We start from the raw sequence: 15,975 nt of genomic DNA on the forward strand, positions 1-15,975 counted from the left end.
ATTATGCTAAGTGAAATAAATCAAAGAAAGACAAATATGACTTCACTCATATGTTGACTCCAAAACAAAACAAAACAAAACCAATGAACAAACAAAATAAAACAAAAACAACTCATAGATACAGAGAACAGATGAGTGGTGACCAGCAGGGTGTAGGAAAAATCAGTGAAAAGGGTCAACTGTGTGGTAATGCACAGTAACTAGACACATGGTGGTGATCACTCTGCAGTGTATATAGATGTTGAACTACAATGTTGTACACCTGATACTTACATAATAAAAAAAAAGTAGGACTGTGACACAGATATTCTATCTTGAAACCTTGAGACTAGCTGTTTACAGCTGTCCCCATATTTGCTTCTTCCCCTGAGTCATATGTAATTAACTCTCTCTCCCCATATCACAAATCTGCTCGAGGACTGAAATAATCTTATTTCCTTGTGACTAAACCAAAAGCTTTCTTTATGTATAGTTACATAAACGCTCTAAAGAGAAGCTTGGAACAACTTTTCTACTAAAATATTGGTGACAGATGACAACTTGACTACCTGGCTCATGGCCCCTTCCCTCATTCACCTCATCAGTGGCCCGTTCCCAAACTTCACAGCCTCTCCTTCACAGAATGTGCTTTCTCATCGAAAATCTAAGTGGGGTCCCACCTCGTCTCAATCTTAACCCCATATAGTTTTATTTTTAACATTAGGCTAGTTCTCATAATTTGTAATTATTTTTCCTTTTTAAACAACTTAATTGAGATATAATTCACATACTATACAACTGACCCACTGAAAGTATACAATTCAATAGTTTCTAGTGTATTTACAGAGAATTTCAACCAACATCATAATCAATCTAAAAATATACCCTATAGTCTCTCACCACCATCCCCCAACTCCCTTATCACTGCACACACCACAGTGGCACTACTATAGTGACACTACTGGTAGCCTACTTGGCATTGATTCCCACCTGTCCTCCCTCAAAACAAAACCCTGGGCTTGTTCGGTTATCTACTCCACCCACACATGGCCCACGGGACGCCATCTCCCCCATTCTAGAAGTTGGTCCTAACTGGTCTAAGCCAAACATGATAAATCCATTCCTCTTGGCAGATGAATGATGCAAGAACCCAGGCTTAAGTCTGGTTCAGCATTGCCCTGGCAACAGTTACTAGTTCACAAGTGGAGAGGTAATCTAAATTGACCCAATCAGACTGAAAAAAACTCTATGTCAAGGAGAGATGCATGTTGCCTTAGCTGCCACTGGTGGCCATCTTACAACTGTCAAGGAGATCAGGCTAAGGAAAAGGCAGACGCACAGAAAAGGGTAGGGCCAAGAGCATCCCAGAGACAGCAGGAGCCCAGATTGTATCATGCCTGGGGCCTGTCCAGCCTTTGGACTAGCTGTGACCTAAGATAAATTTCCTTATTGTTTAGGCTGGTTTGAGTGACTTATGAGAGGAATTTTGATTCTTCGCAGTCAAAAGCATCATAATTGACGCACCAAGTAATCCCGGTACAGACAATCTGCATTTTGGGGAACTATGCTTCTCGTGGGGCAATCTCAACAGTAACTACTCTTAATCATGTGACACTAAGCTTCATGCTCAATGCAGCTTTCAAGAGGCTCACAAACCAAGAATCCATCATGTGATACCCAGAGATGTATCCCTATCCCCAGAGGCATCTGATTGAGAAGATGCAAGTTCCCTTTTTCCAACCCTTCCAAAATAAAGTGCAGGAGGTTAAGGAGAAGGATGACAACTTTATCTTGGTCCAAGAGACAGCACTTAGGGTCACACAGAATCTTGAAATATCCCATGTGTAGATAATTAAAAATTTCGCCTTTGGAAAGCAACGACCAGGGTCTCCTCGCCCCTACCTGCTTCCTCTGGGAAATTTGGTAACAATCCCCGGAGCCCTGTGAATACCAGGCTGGACAGCTTTTCCAAAGGCCTGCCTGTAATCACTGGGGTTCCTCGCACTAAGCATCTATATTCTTCAGTAATTCAGTGAGGAAGCCGTACCTCATACCGATGTCTGTGTCTTTCTTCTATAAAAGGAACATCACCATAAAGTTTCCCTGTAAAGATACAAGAGTAAGATTAATATTAGAGTCAGCAGATTTGGAACCACATCCAGGGCATATGTGGTAGGGGGGAAATCTCTCTGATCTCTATCCATCTATCAGAAGCCTACAAAATGAACTAAACTCCAGATAGTAATCTAGATTTTCTTCTTATCCTATAGGACAGGAGTAGCTTCTCTGAAACCCTGAAGCAATTCTCAAGGAAGCCATCACCAGGGCATCCAGGGAAGTCCACCATGGACTCCAGCAGATGTGCGCTCCTTTTACACACCTGCCTGCCAGACTGAGAGCCCTAGTTAATGTCTGCACCATCACTTCTGTGCAGATTCACTACAGGGCTCATTTTACAAAAGAAGAAAATGAAATCAAAGGACTTGCCCAAAGACCCGCCCCGCCGGCAGCCCAGTCCCATCTTGAGTCCAGTCCTCCTCACACCTGGCCCAATGTTTTCTCCACTACACGGGCCACCTCTGTTCTCACACAGTGCTGGTCACATTGGTTTACATCCCACCTTAAAGATATGCCTATCCTTTGACTAAACTTTGACCTCGAAGAATTCACCCCCAAAAAACAGAGTGAGCTCCCTGGTGATGATGTTAATGACAGCTAGTATTGAAGGGATATGTTTTAGAAGAAAAATGGAAACAGTGGGGAAAACTCTGACATGCCACTGACAGGGGGTCATTCAAGACAGAGCCTTTGTACTCGAACTATCAGTTCATAAAAATGAAAGGAAAAATGGAAAGTTAGAGCACAATAATGCCCAGTTGAAAAAAAAAGTGGAAGCATTTGTATCATGAAGTTACCAAAAAAAGCAGCTGAAGATCTGGACCTGACTTTGAGAGGATCCTGACTCCACTATGACCTCTGATTTGGGGATTGACTTTTTTTCCTCCTAGAGTCCAAAATCTCTCCTCCACTTCCTTTATTACAATCAATGATGAAGCACATGTAACACTAAAGCCTGCCAATATTAACAGAGATGGTGAGGAAATGGCAAAAATCTCCAAATTATGATATAAGGAATTACACTGAAGAATTTTATTTGAGTCACTGGGACTAGCAGGATATCGTGTGCACTGGTGAACCTGCAAGACTTCTGCCTGCTGCCTGGCATAAGGCACTTTTGTGTTTGCTAAGATATCCCAGGGATGACAGGAAGTGAAGAGGTTGTAGTGACCCTGGAGCCAGACCACCTGGCTTTAAATTCCACCCTACCATTTAATGGATGTGTGGCCTAGGCTAATTACTTCACCTCTCTGCCTCAGCTTCCTCGTGTGTAAAATGGCAGTTATGATAGTCTCTGCTTCACAGGATTGTTGCAAGGATGAAATAAATCAAAATACGTGAAGCACTTAAAACAGTAAGTAAACCATGTGATTGCTACTGTCATCTCTAGACTATGAAATCCAACCAGAAAGAATGGAAGCCAGAACATAAGCTCTACAAGGTAACAGACAAGGTAGGGAACTGTCCCCTCAATTCTTGAGACGAGCGTCAGGCACAGAAGCAGGGACTCAATACATATTTGTTTAATGAATGAAGCATCTATATGTATTATGTATGTATATATATATATGTAGAAAGAGAAAGAATGTATACATATATGTATACAGAACTTTGGAAAGGTTGTTTTGTGCACTCAATCTTTCTGAATCACTTACAAATCTGTCAGGAATGAATTTATGAAGTTAATCCACTGCCATATCCATGAAAAAAGAAAAAAAATTAAAAATTCCTCTAACAGTATCTCAGAATCAGCTCAGAATGTTACCAAGTGAAAACACCTTAAAAACAAAAGAAAACTAAGAATGCTCACCCCAGGGCCCTGGCATCAGGGATTCTGATTTGGATGCTCTCAGGAGAGTGCCCAGGCATGTGGGTTTTTTCAAAGCACTGAGTGAAACCGTGTGCATTCCTAGTTAGGAACCAGTGAGCCACACTGTCAATGGAAGTGCAGGAGGACAATCAATGACAAGCGAGATACTGGATGTTCCTAAGTGCAGACTGTATCCAGGCATGGAGTACAATGACCCTCAGTTACGGTAAGTATACCATGCTGTTAGGAGCATGTCTCTGGATGGATTTACTTAGTACACAAGCCATGAGGTGAGCCGAGGCACAGGGGGACATCCTCAACAACAACAAAGTGATGTGGTCTTCCTTTCTGTCCTAGTCTTTTTGCAGACAAAATAAAATGCAACAGACAGTAACTGCATATAAGCTTAATGTTCACTTAAGAAGCAAGTGGCAACAATGCTTTAGAGAAAGACAACTAATAAAGTCTTAGGACCTATAAAACACTCTCAATGTGGCAGCAAGACACCAACAAAGCACGTAATAGGGGCATCAGAAACAAAACACTACCAAATCACACCGTCTCCTCTAATTCACTACTGGGTAGATTCTGTCTTGTATATAATATATATTTAACCCATTAACAATCCTGCCCACCCTCATCCTCATGTTAGTAATCCTAGCAACTGAGCCTGATTTGTTTCTCTCTCCTTTTCAGAGCCAAAAATTTTCCCCCCAAAAAGCTGTACAAGCTAAAAGGTGGAAGCAACCCAAATGTCCATGGACAGGTGAACGGATTTAAAAAAACAAAAGTGGTTGGGGCAGGGGGTGGGAAGAGATAGACTGGGATTTCATAATTGTAGAATAGATAAACAAGATTATACTGTATAGCACAGGGAAATATATACAAGATCTTATGGTAGCTCACAGAGAAAAAAAATGTGACAATGAATATATACATGTTCATGTATAACTGAAAAATTGTGCTCTACACTGGAATTTGACACAACATTGTAAAATGATTATAAATCAATAAAAAAATTTTCAAAAAGTAGAACATTAAAAAAGTGGTATATACACACAATGGAATATTACGCAGCCTTAAAGAAACCCTGACACATACTACCACATGGATAAATCTTAAGGACCTTATGTTAAGTGAAGTAAGTCAGTCACAAAAAGCAAACACTGGATGACTCCACGTATATGAAGTACCCAGAGTAGTCAAATTCACACAAAGAGAAAGTAGAATGGTGGTTTCCAGAGGCTGAGGGCAGAGGGAATGGGGAGTTGTTTTTTAATGTGTAAAAAGTTTTAGCTCTGCAAGATGAAAAAGTTCTAGAAATCAGTTATACAACAATGTGAATATACTTGACACTACTCAACTGTACACACAGAAATGGTTAAGATCATGAATTTTGTTATGTGTATTTTACCACAATTAAAATTTGAAAAAGTAAAAGTTATACAGCCACATTCTGGCTCTCCGCCCACATCCCTCTTCCTCTGACTCACCTTTTATCCAAACCCCCATCCCTACCTTTTGCAACTCGGCTTTCATTCCTATTATTTCACTAAATTGCTCTCTAAAACCCAGCAGATCTGCCCTCAGCTGGGACCTGAGTAAAGTCCCCTTCCCCCATCTATGACCTCTGCTCCTCTCTGTGCCCCTCTTGCCCCACTTACCTGATCTGCATCCTCAACGGGGGACCCCTGCCCAAGATCACACCCTCCCTTCCTCTCCCACTTCCACCCCCTCCCCGGAAGCTGTCAGCCACACGCTACCACTCTGTACCTCCTGATCCTTGCCTTTCACCTGGGCTCCACATTTCCTATTTCCAGACGCTAGAAGAAATCACCCATAGCATGTACAAAAGGTCAAATCACTACCTGATGGGCTTCGGTATCCCTTTCTCTTGGTAGAACTGCCTTGCTTTTGCACAAACGTCTTTTAATTCCTGCACTGGTGTCTTAATTTGACTCCCTTTTAAGGAGTCTGACTGCCCAGAACCTTGCCCTGCGCTAATGAGGCATTATAGGAGCTGGAGCTCTCCACGTATGTGCAAGGATTTGCTGATGTTTGTCTAATTCAGACATCCTAAGAGGCTGTCCAGAGTGCAGATTTTTGGTGTACATGGCTTGCATAGTGTTGGTAGACAGACTGTGTTTTAAATTTTTAAATAAAAAGACACATTACTAAATGAAAGAAGCCAGTCTGAAAAGGCTACAAACTGTACGATTCCAACCAAATGACATTCTGGAAAAGGCACAGCTACAGAAACAATAAAAAGATCAAGGTTTCCAGGGGTTTGGGGAAAGGGAAGGAGGGAAGAATGAATAAATGGAGAAACAAGGAATTTTAGGGCAATGAGATTATTCTGTATGATACTATAGTGGTGGCTGCATGTCACTATGCATTTGTCAAAACCCATAGAATGTACATCAAGAGTTAACCCTAATTTAAACTATAGGCTTTGGTTGACAATAATGTGCCCACGTTGGTTCATCAATTGCACCAAATATGCCACACTAATGAGGGATGTTGAGAGTAGGGGAGTATATATGTGTGGGTGGGAAGGGCTATGTGGGAACCCTGTATTTTCTGCTCACTTCTGCTGTAAACCTGAAACTGCTCTAAAAAAAAAATAGTCTATCAAAAAAAATAAATGAAATGAATAAATAAACCTAAAAAAATTTCTAAATAAGTTGCCAACATTTAAAAATCAGGAGATATCTCATAAAACTGGATTTCCAGATCCTCTTAAAAATTTAGAAAACTGGCAACAGTGAATCCACAGTTCTACATGCAAATCTCAGTTGGAGTGGTTACTCCTTTGGTGGGTAAAGGGCCTATCAATTTGCCCCAGTTCCCCACCACCACCCCTCCACGGCCTCCCTAACTCCAAGGCCCAGTGTAGCTGCCACAGATTGCTAAGCTTAAGCCACGGCATTTCTCACACTTGGCCATCTGACTTGTTCCCATTCCCTACCTGGTCCCACTGGCCCAACTGCTCAGTCCAAGGTTGATTCAGTGCTTGCATCCCCTGTCAAATCAAGCACCAGGTTTTGACCGGCTTCTAGAAGCCAGGGGTGGGCTCTTCACTCCCTGCACCCCCAGCTCTCCTCCCACAAGACACTCCTCCTGAAACCCAGGGGATCCCTTTTTGATTAAGGTCCAGCCATTCAGTGGAGTGAGGTGGTCAAGAGTCTAGGCTCTGAGGGGGAGGGTATAGCTCAAGCGGTAGAGTGCATGCTTAGCATGCACAAGGTCAATTCCCAGTACCTCCTCTAAAAATTAATAAATAAACCTAATTATCTCCCCCTTCTCCACCAAAAAAAAAATTTTTTTAAAGAGTCTAGGCTCTGAAATCAGCTCAATGACTCTCTAACAAGTGACCCCACCTTGCTGCGATGCCTCTCTCTCGTGCAAAACATGGCTGGGTCTGAGGGGTGCTGAGAGGGATAACTGAAAAGATGTACATCATGTCCTAGGGACCAGGGCTTAGAAAGTGCACAGACCGGGCCGGCCACCATCTTTCTCCTCCATTTTTTGCTTTTGGATTTTAGCATATCATTCTTTTAATTCTCAGAAAACATCTCATTTCTTTTAAGTATCTAAACTCTTCCCCCTTCCCTAATTTTACTTTTCATGATTTGCTTTTATCTCAATTTTCTATTATGAAAATGCTTATGTTCTAGTTTAAAAATGCTAATCCTTGCCTTTAACTCTACACTGCAGTGCCATTCTCTTCCATTGCTTGTACTTCCTCTCCTGATCCCCTCCAAATTAGTATCCTCGTCCCATTTTTAAATCTCTTTTCTTAGATTTTCTGTATTCTTCTGTTAGTCCATATTAGCAGACTGGGGAGCCTGGAAACCAGAAGAGAGGGGCTGGAGAGAACCTGCAATACAAAGGGGCTGCCTGCCCCCAACCCTTGGGCTCATCTCTCCGCCCCTCCCACCACCCCACCCCTCACCCCATTCCTAACACAGGTCACTAGCTAAAGTTTACCCGGAGCTCTGAGAGAATCACAGGTCAATACAATAACTCTTTCACATTCACAGTCCCAACACCACTCTTGAATAGTGCTTTTCTGGGCCAGGCACTGTTCTGAGGACCCACATGCAGAACTGTTTTAGCCTTCACAAGGCAGCAGCTTCTCTGATGTCCATTTTCCAGATGCAGAATGGACAGTCAGCAGCTACACTGCTGGTGACTGAGAGCTGGGGCTGGAGAGGGCTCTGACGGGCAGTGTGGCTCAGGGGCTGGGCTGTCCACCACTCCCCAACTTCCTGTGAGTGAAAGGCTCAGGACAGAGCCGGTCCATTAAGGGGGACATAAATGCCATCTGTTGCTACAATTAAAGGAACTATGTCCCAGACCTGTGAGCCCCCATCTCCACAAATCCACTTTAGCAAATGGTTTCCCCAGCAAAAGGCAAAAAGCAGCAGGGGAGAGGGGGACCCTGCAGTGTGGGCTGTCCATGCGGAGGCGGGGAGACTGGCTGGCTGGCTCCCTCCTCTCCCGAGCACCACCCCACAACCTCCTCTGCTCCTTTCAAACTCCCCATCAGATCACAGTGGCACAAACTTTCCAAGTCCCTAAACCCCTGGCGACCTCTTTTCAAATGCTTTGCAAATCACCTCATTTTTTTTTTTTTACTGCTTAATATGTTTTTTTTTCAGAATTCAACTTTTTTTTTTACATTTTTTATTGATTCATAATCATTTTACAGTGTTGTGTCAAATTCCAGTGTTCAGCACAATTTTTCAGTCATTCATGGACATATACACACTCATTGTCACATTTTTTTCTCTGTGAGCAAATCACCTCATTAACCCAGCCAAGGCTTTTTGTGTGATGTGGTTTTTATTCTTAAACTTCCTAACAATCTAATCACACCAGGAACTAGAAGTTGGCTTTCTCTATCAATGTTTTGAGAAGAGATAAGAAAGCAAAAACAATTTTTCTGGCCAGAAAATTTCTTCCCCTTATCCCAATTTCTTTCAGTTCTTTCAAACTCAATACCTTCCTAATTGGCCTCTTGCCTCTGTTCTCTCAGAACAAAGAACTTTATCTCTTATATAGTAAAGCAGAACCAAGCATTTCAGTCAAGTTCTTCTCCTTCTTATGAGGAAATACAGAGAAGGTCCTCAAGAGGAATTAAGTCTTTTCCCAAAGCATTCAATTTCCACCTGCCGCGTCCAGCCGGCTTCACTGGCCTCCTGTACCCCAGACTCCGCCACCCTGGCTGCTGGCTGGTGTCAGCCTGAAAAGCTCTCTCGGGCCTCCTCTGCCAGCTGATGTCTGCCTGGATCAAGTCTCACTGTCTCCGTGTTGTCTGCCCTGAGAATAAGGGTCATCTCAGAACTCTCAGAAGAAATCACCAGGACATTGTGCTGCATTCTCTACTGGACCAGAGAGCCCGACTCCCTCTGTCTCTAGCCACACCTCATTCTAGATTTCTTACTCTCCAAAGCACCCCATTTAAAACTTAACTGTTCTGCTTCAGATCCCCCTGCTTTTCAAAAGTCATCAAATTGTTAGAGCAGGCAGATAGCTAGATATGAGCAGAGAAAAGGGGACACAGGCCAAATGGCAGGAATTGGGCAGAAAGGAGGGGCACAGGCCAAATGCGGGAAACCATACATCATAAACAACAGGGGTCCCTGGGCAGAGAAAGAAAAGCAAAATACTCTGGGTTGATAAGGGTCACACTTTTTGGGGTGTCCAGAGGCCTGGAGGCCAACAAAGAGAGGTAGGAGAAGGCAGGAATCTCCAGTGTCCTAATTAAACCTTTTGCTCATTATGCCCTCGTTTCAGTAAAATTAGCCTTGCAGACTAGAAGTACCCATCATGCACCAATGCCATGACACTTTCGATCCAGACTAAATAAGGACAAAAATCCCTCCACCCCTCAGGAAGGTGGAGCTGGGATAAAAATCAGGGAATATGACCGCAAACCGTTCCCTCGCCAACAAATATTCCGCCCATTGATTTTTATACTCTATGTAACCAACTTGCCAAAAAAACTCAGGGCAGCTGCTCACCTGAGCCTGCCCGCTCTTCCCTTGAGAGTGTACCATCTCTCCCCCAGTAAACCCTCACTTTACTTTCTTAACTTCTGCATCTTGTCTCTGAATTCTTTCTGGGACGGGACAAGAACCTAGATACTGGCTACATCTACCTCAACAAATAAGTTAATCAACCAACTAATGGTATCACTATAAGGAAACAAGTCCTACCATCTACGTGCCCAGAGAAAATGTGTTTTTTAAACTGAGGGATAATTTACAAGCAATAAAACAAACAGATATGAAGTGTCTGACAGGCTTAAGAATCCTAAAATGTGTGTCTAAAGAGTTACCTTTTGGAGAGAGATTGTAGTGGGGGGCTGTGGAGCCAGGGCCATGCGGTCCAGTAGGAGGAGACTAGGAACAATGGGAGAAGAGCAGCCGGGCAGGGGGGAGCAGCCAGGACGGTTCCCTCACCCACTGAAGGACAGTGAGCTGTTTCACCTCCAGGCCCTCCACTCCCTCAGGTGAACAATACAGAAGTTGGATCAAATCGCTTCTGAAAGCCCTCTTGCTCTTATTCTGTCACTAAACAGGATATTCAGACAGGCAAGTGAACAAGTGGGGAAGTGTCCTTGAATGCTCCTGAGGAGGGTAGCAGCCTTGCCGCCTGGACTTGTGCTTCATTCAGCCTGTGCTTCTTTTGTTCAGACAGGGGTACTGCAAGCCATGGCAACCCTAAGGCAAAACAGGATTCCCGACTGTCTTCGTTCAGTCCTCGAACTAAGAATGGTTTTTACATTTCCAAATGGTTGGAAAAACCAAAAGATGAATAATATTTCATGATGCATGAAAATGACATGAAATTCACATTTCGGTGTCCACAGCCATGCTCATTCATTTACATATTTGTCTACTCCTGCTTCCATACTACAACACAGAGCTGAGTAGATGTATCAAAGACCATTTGACCCCAAAGTTGAAAATATTTCCTCTCTGGCCCTTTACAGAAAAAGCTTACCAAGCCTTACTTTAGACCATTTAGGCAATAGGCTTTGGGCAGGTATATCTTCCCATGTTTAAGTGCTGCTGGAGACTTCAGACATGGGCGGTATACACAGAAGTAAATTAGCATCTGGGGAAGGGGGAACTTTCCACTTCGTAGAAATGAAAAGAAATGCAAATTAAAGTATAATAATACAAGGCCCTTTTTGTTCTTGCTAAGAGAGCAAGTAGAAAAATAATAAAAACACTAGCAAAAAGACTAGAGAAAGCAAGAACCAAACAGTAAATGTCATTATGAATTGGTTCACCTCTTCTTTCAAACAATCTGGCAGAAATATCAGTCATGAAAGTGTTCATACCCTTTGACCTAAAAGTCTGATTCCTAGAAATCTATCCTAAGGAAACAATCAAAAGAACAAAAGAGCACCGTGTCAAGATATTTACACTAGCATTTTTCTAACAAAATGCCAGAAACAACCTGAAATGTTTAACAATAGGAAATGAATCAGTATATTACAGTTTCTTAACTCAACTAAATGTATGTTAAATAATAGACAAATAAATGAAAAAAGTTTCCTATAATAACAGACTATATAAAAACTGAGCACGATAAATAAAAGTTTGGGAAAGACCGTGAACATGCAATTAATACTTGGGTGAAGGGTCAGAGAAATGCAGTTTCAAAAAAATATATTATTTCTAAAGACCTTAGAACCAGCACTGGCAATTCCTCACACACTGTCATTAGTCCTTTAATAAGAAAAAGCCTCTGTAGACCAAGACAACACACACATACAGAATGCAGGATAGGAGTAGGTCTCTGGGAACACATTTCCTATAAACAGAGCAAATGATTAGTACCATGTACTTTTGTCCAAATAAATTTATACCTATAATCTTCACTTTAGAAAACTCAAGGTCGACTCACTAAGCTGTATATACTAAATATGTACAGCTTTTTGTATGTCAATCTTACCTCAATAAAATGATTTTTAAAAAAAGAAAAAAATCAAAAAAAAAGAAAAAAATCAAATTCATAGTTTTCATAACCCTTAAGGAATTACTGAGTGACTAAGAAAAAAAAGAAATGGTCTTGATGAATATAAAAATTAGAATCACTTTAGTAATCCAGCCATTTTTGTCTATCAATATCTTTAGGCTTTGGTCCTATTTCAAAGTATTCTCTTTTACTAAAAAATCTCTTTACCTTTCTGTTTTTCCATTTAATTCAGAACATTACAATCACTAGCCTATAAATCAAATTTAAATAAAGAATGAATAGCATCAAAATGCTTTCTATCAAAAGTATAAATTATTTTCACAGGCAATGTAGGCAAATGTATTTTGTTCCTACCATTCTTGAAGAAATGTGCTGACTGGGGGGGGAAGCCTACAAAATAAATGGGCTGACTAGAGAAAAAAAAATCCTTGGAAAGAAATATGCCGGCTTGGTTTAAAAAGAAAGCTCCTACCAAAGAAATATGCCAACTGGGGGAAAAATACACAAAACGCTATGGTGCTACTTGTTTTTATATTTTCATGACACTCAACAGAGCCATGCACAATGGTCATATCTTTATCTCACCTCCGACAAAACTTTCTGGACTCCTGTTGAAGGACTTGCACAGGTGGGAGGGAAAGCCGTGTACCTCCTCGAGACCACAGGCTCATCTACTCACATGCCTTTTGCAAACTATGAAGCACAATTTAAATTTAAGGCAGGACTGGAAGATGACTGGATAACCATCAATAGATAACTGGATAAATAAATGTGGTCTGTCCATACAATGAAATATTTCTCAGCCATAAAAAGAAATGATGTGCTAACACAGGCTATGATGCACATATACCTTGAAACATACTAAATGAAAGACGCCAAACACAAAAAGCCACAGATTGTACAGTTCCATTTATAGGAAATATCCAGAACAGGTAAATCTATAGAGACTGTAAACAGATTAAGAGCCTTAGGGCTGGAGAAGGGGGTGGTGAGAGCTAAAGGGAACAGGGTTTCTTCTTGAGGTGATAAAAATGTTCAAAACTCAACTGTGATGACAGTTGCACAGCTCTGTGAATAAAATAAAAAAGTGGATTGTACACTTTTAACAGATGAATTGTATGGTATGTAAGTTGTATCTCAATAAAGCTGTTAAAAAGTTTTTGTCAAGGCAGGCAAAAAAATGTTAGGCAACAATCTTTGGTGTTGTGTTAAAGATTCATAAAAATCATCAACATTACTTTTATGTCTGCTGTAAAGAAAAACAAACTTATGTCAATCTTATTTCCATCGAGACAGATCCAATTTTTAAATATATTGAACACAGCGCTCTTTAAAAAGCTTAGCACGATTATAACTCAATCTTATAAAGCAGATACTATTTTAAAAGATGAAATGTCTCACTAACCATTTTTTTGCCACTTAGGCCACTATTTGAACAAAGTTTCAAAGTATTTGAAAACATCCGAAAGCCAAAGAATTGCTGCCAATATACACAAAGAGAAAAAAGGGTTTTATTCTCAAAGAAAAAAGTCACTTACAGAACAATGGCTTCTCAGTCAGAGAAAGCAGGGAAATGTGTGCACTTTGAAACTCTTCCTTTTTAAATTTCTTTCTTGCTAGGAAGCTTTACATTCCTTAGAAGCTGTTTATCAGCCTTTTCAAAGGAGAAACTCATATTTCTATAATCTTCCTTGAGTTAAGAAGGCATTTTTCGGGGAGGGTACAGCTCAGTGGTAGAGTGTGTGCTTAGCATGCATGAAGTCCTGGGTTCAATTCCCAGTACCTCCATTAAATAAATAAATAAATAAATAAATAAATAAATAAATAAATAAATAAACAAACAAACAAACAAACAAATAACCAACCAACCAACCCTAATTACCACCCCCTCAAAAAAGGAGGCACTTTTTGAATACATTCTTATAATTTCACAGGAATGATGCTGGATGCCCCCAATACCTGGGTTCTCTCCTTGCATCTGGCTCTGGTAGCACCTGCAAGTCCCCCATCACCACACTCTTTCCACTAGTTTTAAGGCCCTGGGAGGGAGTAGCTGGCATTTGTCCTGGTCGCTAGTGTATCTGCAGAATCGAGTACAGTGCACGTAGCACAGAGGAGGCACTCACATATATTTATTAAATTGAATTCAGGGCTTTGGGAGTATTTTTTACATTAAGTTATTCTAATATCATATGTTAACCTATGGGGAGGAAGTTCCACAGAAATTAGAATAACCTCATTGGGAGTAGATCAGCAAATATCAGACAGTGAATCACATCATATTTTCCTCTCCCCATGCTGGAGCTACTGGAGGAAGAGAGAAACAGACTTCTGGGACATAACCAACCCCTCCTGAAGAAGTTCAGAAGTTAGTGGCTAAAACCAGTCAGACACGAAATTAACAGGGAGCTGTTTTCGATGGAGTGGAGAGAACAGTGGAGTCCAAAGAAGTGAGCTGGAATCAGGGCCCTCTCAGTGTAGAGTCATCTCCGGGCACATCAGGAAAGCACAAAGCAGCCCACTGGCCAGGGTGTGATGGAGAGCAAATGAGAAGGGGCATCCACATGTGTTCCACCAACCCTTCCAGGGAGAGGGATGGCGAAGCAGGAGGACCGGTGAAGGCAGAGGGAGATAGGTGAGAGGGAGGGGCCGCTGGCAGGGATGGGGAGAGCTGGACCGGGTGAGTGAACCGCAAGAGGGCTGTGGCTGCACACAGCCGTGCGAAGGATGCCCGACATGTTATAGAACAAACAATCTGAGAAACTTACTTAATATTGAATTTTCAGTTTTGAAAACAGTTCTTCTTATTCCCAGCCTCATTGTTCCTCCCAAATTGCCAGGGTTGTGCTCAGGCATGTCAATCACCTTAGAAAACAAAACAAGTCCAGTTTTGCCAACTTGTAAAATTGTAACTTCCCAAATTATAAGCTTTACTTTTAGAGGAATGCTCACTGGGTAAAGGTGTTCCCTGAACAAAAATCTGATCATGCCTTCCAATGTTCCTGCTCAAATACGGTCAGGCTTTCATACAATCCTCACAGTGCGCTGCTCATCTTTCATTCAAATTACATGTAAAAAATTTATCAGGAGCATCTTTATGACCTTCCTCCCATCATTACTCAAACTGTCAGCTCCAGGCAATGTTTCCACTTCAAGTTCTGGCCTTCTGGGGCCTTCTGGAGCTTTCTGGGCTTTCCACTTTGGTCTTCACAACCGTCAAAATAACCCTCTTCCGCTGTCCACTTCATTCCCTAAAGACTTTCTGTAAGTAAGTCTGTCAATTTTGAGAAAGTATACCAAAAGTAGTTGTCCCTCGGTACCCAGGGGGGACTGGTTCCAGGTGCCCTGCGGCTACCAAAATCTTCAGACGCTCAAGTCCCTTATACAAAATGGTGTAGAACAGTCAGGCGTCAGTATCTGCAGATGCCAAACCCATGGATGGAGGGCCGACTGTACTTACTTGTAGAAAATCATTTATAAGGATTTCTTTTTTTAAAAAAGTAGTATCATCCATTCTAGCACATTCCATAGGTCAGAGACCTAAGCCCCACCCTGGACTTCTCCGTCTCCCTCATCCCTCTCATCCAATATGTCAAGTCCTATCCATTTACCCGCTCCAGACTTCCCACATCCATCCACAGCTCCAACCACCCACCAAACCGCAGCCCCTCACCTAGGCTGTGGCCAGAGCTTACTGACTGGCAGCTCCACACTCACACGGCCCCCATCCACCCTGTGGTCATTTCTCCTGCTTGAAATCCTTGACTGTGTGGTACTGGCCCAGCCTAGCCCTGCAGCCTCACTTCTCATGTCTTGCCCCTCATACCCCAAGCTCTGGTCACTGAACCTTCCTTCAGTTCCTCAAAGTGTATCTTCTTTCTCCCCACCACTGGGACTCTGCACATCTCCCACTCTCCAACTCTCTGTTTCTAAATTAAACCATCCTTAACCTTAAGATCTTAGCTCAACTATCCAATATGAGATTCTCCAGGAGCTGATATTCCCAGGCGCCATAGCCTAGCCAAGGTCCTCTACAAACGCCCTCCCCATCACTGGCCTCCTCACTCTGT

The 15,975-nt window shown here is 42.0% G+C and overlaps 1 protein-coding gene across 5 annotated transcripts in view; it reads right to left on the reverse strand.

Moving 5' to 3' along the window:
* The window catches only part of CTPS2 (CTP synthase 2), a 95,945-nt gene that overhangs the window by 18,289 nt on the left and 61,681 nt on the right, over window positions 1-15,975 (reverse strand). For all 5 annotated transcript variants that reach the window (XM_072956285.1, XM_072956284.1, XM_072956283.1 and 2 more), the window contains 2 exons: window positions 14,674-14,770; window positions 2,027-2,082 (listed from right to left, as the gene is read on the reverse strand). In XM_072956285.1, the coding sequence (XP_072812386.1) occupies window positions 2,027-2,082; window positions 14,674-14,770 (153 nt within the window). The remainder of the gene's footprint in view (window positions 1-2,026; window positions 2,083-14,673; window positions 14,771-15,975) is intronic.

This window comes from Vicugna pacos, chromosome X, assembly GCF_048564905.1.
Source record: "Vicugna pacos chromosome X, VicPac4, whole genome shotgun sequence".
Lineage (NCBI taxonomy): Eukaryota > Metazoa > Chordata > Mammalia > Artiodactyla > Camelidae > Vicugna > Vicugna pacos.